The 3665-nt window shown below is 50.5% G+C and overlaps 1 protein-coding gene across 1 annotated transcript in view; it reads right to left on the minus strand.

The window, feature by feature from the left end:
* The window catches only part of LOC120969175 (uncharacterized), an 8811-nt gene extending 6428 nt beyond the window's left edge, over positions 1-2383 (minus strand). Inside the window, exon 1 of the mRNA XM_040396278.3 lies at positions 1063-2383. Coding sequence (XP_040252212.2) covers positions 1067-2269 — 1203 coding nt within the window. The 5' untranslated portion in view covers positions 2270-2383 and the 3' untranslated portion in view covers positions 1063-1066. The remainder of the gene's footprint in view (positions 1-1062) is intronic.
* Positions 2384-3665: the final 1282 nt, after the last annotated feature.

A 3665-nucleotide genomic window follows, 5' to 3' on the forward strand; every position in this document is an offset into this window, starting at 1 on the left:
GGGGTCTTAACTGAATCACAAGTACCGGCATCACCTCCCACCTCACCCCTAGTTTCTTCCTGGCTAGCGGCTCGCAGTCAACCGCATCGTCTCTGGCTCATCTCGCCTGACTTGTCTCCGCCGTGGCAGGCCAGGGCGTCGTCGGCCGGGCTTGACCTGACCAACCACTGTCATTCTACTTTTCCTTGTTTCTTTTCCGCCTTGTGTCATAGTCTTTGTTACCGTAGTTGTCGTGGCAGCGCCATGAGACACTTCGTTGCTGGAGTTATTGCTAGTTGTGGTTGCTGGCGTACTGGAGAGATAAGGTAGACGCGGCAATTCTCGTGGAGATGGGAGAAGACAAGGAGACATTACTGGTAAGTTTGTGGCGAGGCCCCATATTTGACGGCTGCAGTGATTTTTTGGCATGTGAACCGCCACGCGACACAGAGATTAATGTTTTTATATTTGGCATCCATATGAAGGGAAGACTCCGAAATACTCAGGTGAAATGTTCAAACTATTATCAAAAAGGAAGAAAAAGAAACAGTGTCCCGCCTATATATATATAACGGATGTTGTGAGGCGGATTCGAATCAAGCGGCCATACAGACTATAGCAGTTAAGCATATTTATTACGAAACAGTATCGAAGATAATATCATAGATGTGAACATGAACATGAAGGCAACAAGATGAGCTGTGCTTGAATGGCATGCATTTTCGTGAGGTGACTAGTAAACTGCATCTATCAATCCTTCTACACCTTGAACACAAAATATTCCTCGAAAATAATTGTTGATTTCATAAGGCCTAATTAATGTTATAGTGAAAGCATAAGCTATGCCAAAGAGCTTTTCTCTTGTCTGGATCTCTGAAAACACAACAATTTACTTCTAAAAACACAAGCAATTTGAAGAAACAAACACAACAACGAATCACAATTAACCCGTGCTTGATTAGCTTCTCCACAAGTACAATATAAATAACCACTAGACAAACAACCAACTGCAGTAATGAACAAGCTGGGAGATAACCATGAAGGGAATGATATAATATAACTAGGATGCAATAAAAAACTTACCAGTTCATATTGTTGGTGAAGACAATAACGACGGTGGGAAGTTGGTATATATGTGCACTTTAGAACCACCAAACATGGAAGGTTCAATAAACATCCTCTCAAGCTGCATTGTCTTGACATCCAGTGAGAAAAATTCTATCTTTGATGGGGCCTGTGATAAGCCTACGTACGGCCTAGCTTCTGTCCTTAATAGGATCAAGTAATTCTGTGTTGCATAGTTTGTGAAATAATACCGATGCCCATAACCTAGTGAGAGTGAGACTTTCTTCAGCTGGCCAGAACTCTCACCTTTGTTTTGCCCAACCATATAATTAAGAACAGATTCACCACCTTCATCTCCATCATGGATGCTAAACATCCCAAACCTGCCTTCCCCTGCATCGACAATAGCTAATTTTACATCGCCCCATTCTCCAGGTGGGAAATCTGCAATGGAGAACTCCATAGTACTAGTGTCCAGCACGAGCAACTTGTTCTGGTTCAACGGCGAGTCCCAGTAGATGCAGCCACCTGAGAAATGGGGCCTGAGAAAATAGAACGGGTCACCGACAACGACTATATCCCTCCAGTCCTGGGACGATGAGGCGGCTAGCCATTCCCCGGTGCTGGAAGAGAAGATGAGGACGGTCAGATTAATTCCGCAACGTGCCATCCAAATCACTCTGAACTCAGTCTCTTCAGCCTTGTTGGGTGAAATGAGGAAGGGCACGCAGAAGCGCCCGAAACAATCCTTGACCGAGTTTTCCACGGATGCCACCAGATCTTCAGGCACTGTGGGGAGCAGGATGTACTGCCGGTGCAAGGGGTCGCACACCACGAGCTCCGTGAAGATCGGGGCCTCCTTGCCCTTTTCGGGCTTGCGAGCAAGAAGGACGCGGCCATCGCGGCTGTCACAGACGCCCCATCTGCAGTAGGAGGGGAGGAAGGAGAAGCTGAAGTCAGCGGCTAGGGCAAGCGCGCGGGCGGCACGCGCGGAGGGGTGAGGCGGCGGAGCGGGATGGAACTGGCTATGCGCGAAGAAGCCGAGGACTGGTGGTGCGTGGAGGCGGCGGAAGCTGCGGAGGAAGGAGCCGTCGGTGACGACTCCGCGGAACGTGACGCAGGCGGCGGAGGTGCGAGCGAGATCTTCTGGGGTGGGCAGCCGGACGAATATCTTCTCCAAGAGGTCGCCGGGGATGTCCGGCAAAGTTTTCTGGCTGGTCTCCATCGGGAAGAGGAGGCCGGGCGAGGGGAGAGCCGGCCGGCGGGGGAGCCAGCCGCCGGAAACCCTCGACGACGACGACGGCTCGACCAGATGGGATCGGGAGTGTTGTGTGCTGCTGGAGTTCAGTTTTTTTTTTTTTTTTTAGGATCTGCTGGAGTTCAGTTGAGCGATTTTTTGTGCTGCCATCTCTGGGCCTATTCGGGGCCGTCCTTCGTGCCATTTTTTGTTTTGTTCAAACTGCCAAAGTGCCAATTTGGACAGCATTTAGATTCAGATTTTTATAAGCTCAAAAAATAGATTCAGCTTTGTATTGCCCTATCCGGCTGTACTTTTTAAAATATAGTGGAGTGTACAATAGATATATGGTTTTTTAGTTGTAATATACATGAAATAAGTTTTGCATAGTAATAATTTTCCATCCTAATGAACTAGTTTTTTTTTTCATAAATGTAAGTACTAAAAAACTCGAGCGGGCACCTATTCTAAGTTGATTGGCCTTGAATGACGTGGAGGAGGGCGAGTAGCTGGACAAAGATCTCTAGTTGGAGGTGGTCGGGGGTTGCCATCAGCGACAAGCCATTTCCCTGCCGGCCTCGAGTGAGGTGGGGAGGGCGAGTAGTCAGACGGATATCTTTGCTTGGAGGTGGTCGGGGATTGCCATCAACGGCGGGACCAATTCCCTGTCAGCCCCAAGTAAGGTGGGGAGGGCAAGTAGTCGGACGAATATCTTTGCTTGCAGGTGGTCAGGGATTGTCGTCAATGGCGAGGCCATTTCCTTGTCGGCCTCGAGTGAGGTAGGGTAGGGAAGGTCAAGGTGCGGAAGAGCTGACGGCCAAGAACCTCGGAACGACAGTACGATAGAGCTTTCTTGCCTTTCTTGGGTGGAGTGAGGCAAGGAGGACTCATAATTTTCTTATGCCGCTGAAATAGGCGTCAGATTCTGTAAGAGCATCTACGGTCGGGCGCCCTAAACCCTTCTCAAATGCACGGACGGCCGGCCTGGTCACTACTGGTCATGAAATTTCGACTCAGACGGACGCCTCAAACGGGCCTCAAACGCCCTGGTTGACCGGCACCCCTCATATCCGGCGCAAATATGGGGCGGATATGGCGGGTGCCCGGGCGCGCCTGGGCACGTCTGCCACGTCGGGCCCAGCCCACGCTGGTCCACCCGACCCCACATATAGTCATCCCCATCCGCTCGCCGGACCAAACCCTAGCCATTTCACACTCCTCTCCCCTCCACTCCATCCGCCACCTGAGCTCACCTCCGGTGATTTTCGGCCGTCTCCGGCATGGCGGGCATCAGATCTGACTCCAACTAGCCCGGATCCGTCAATTGGGGTGTCATCCCATGCGGGTTGTAGGAGGCAATGGCGGTCCGCATTGCACTCCACCG

Source organism: Aegilops tauschii, chromosome 7, assembly GCF_002575655.3.
Source record: "Aegilops tauschii subsp. strangulata cultivar AL8/78 chromosome 7, Aet v6.0, whole genome shotgun sequence".
In the NCBI taxonomy this organism is placed as follows: Eukaryota; Viridiplantae; Streptophyta; class Magnoliopsida; order Poales; family Poaceae; genus Aegilops; species Aegilops tauschii.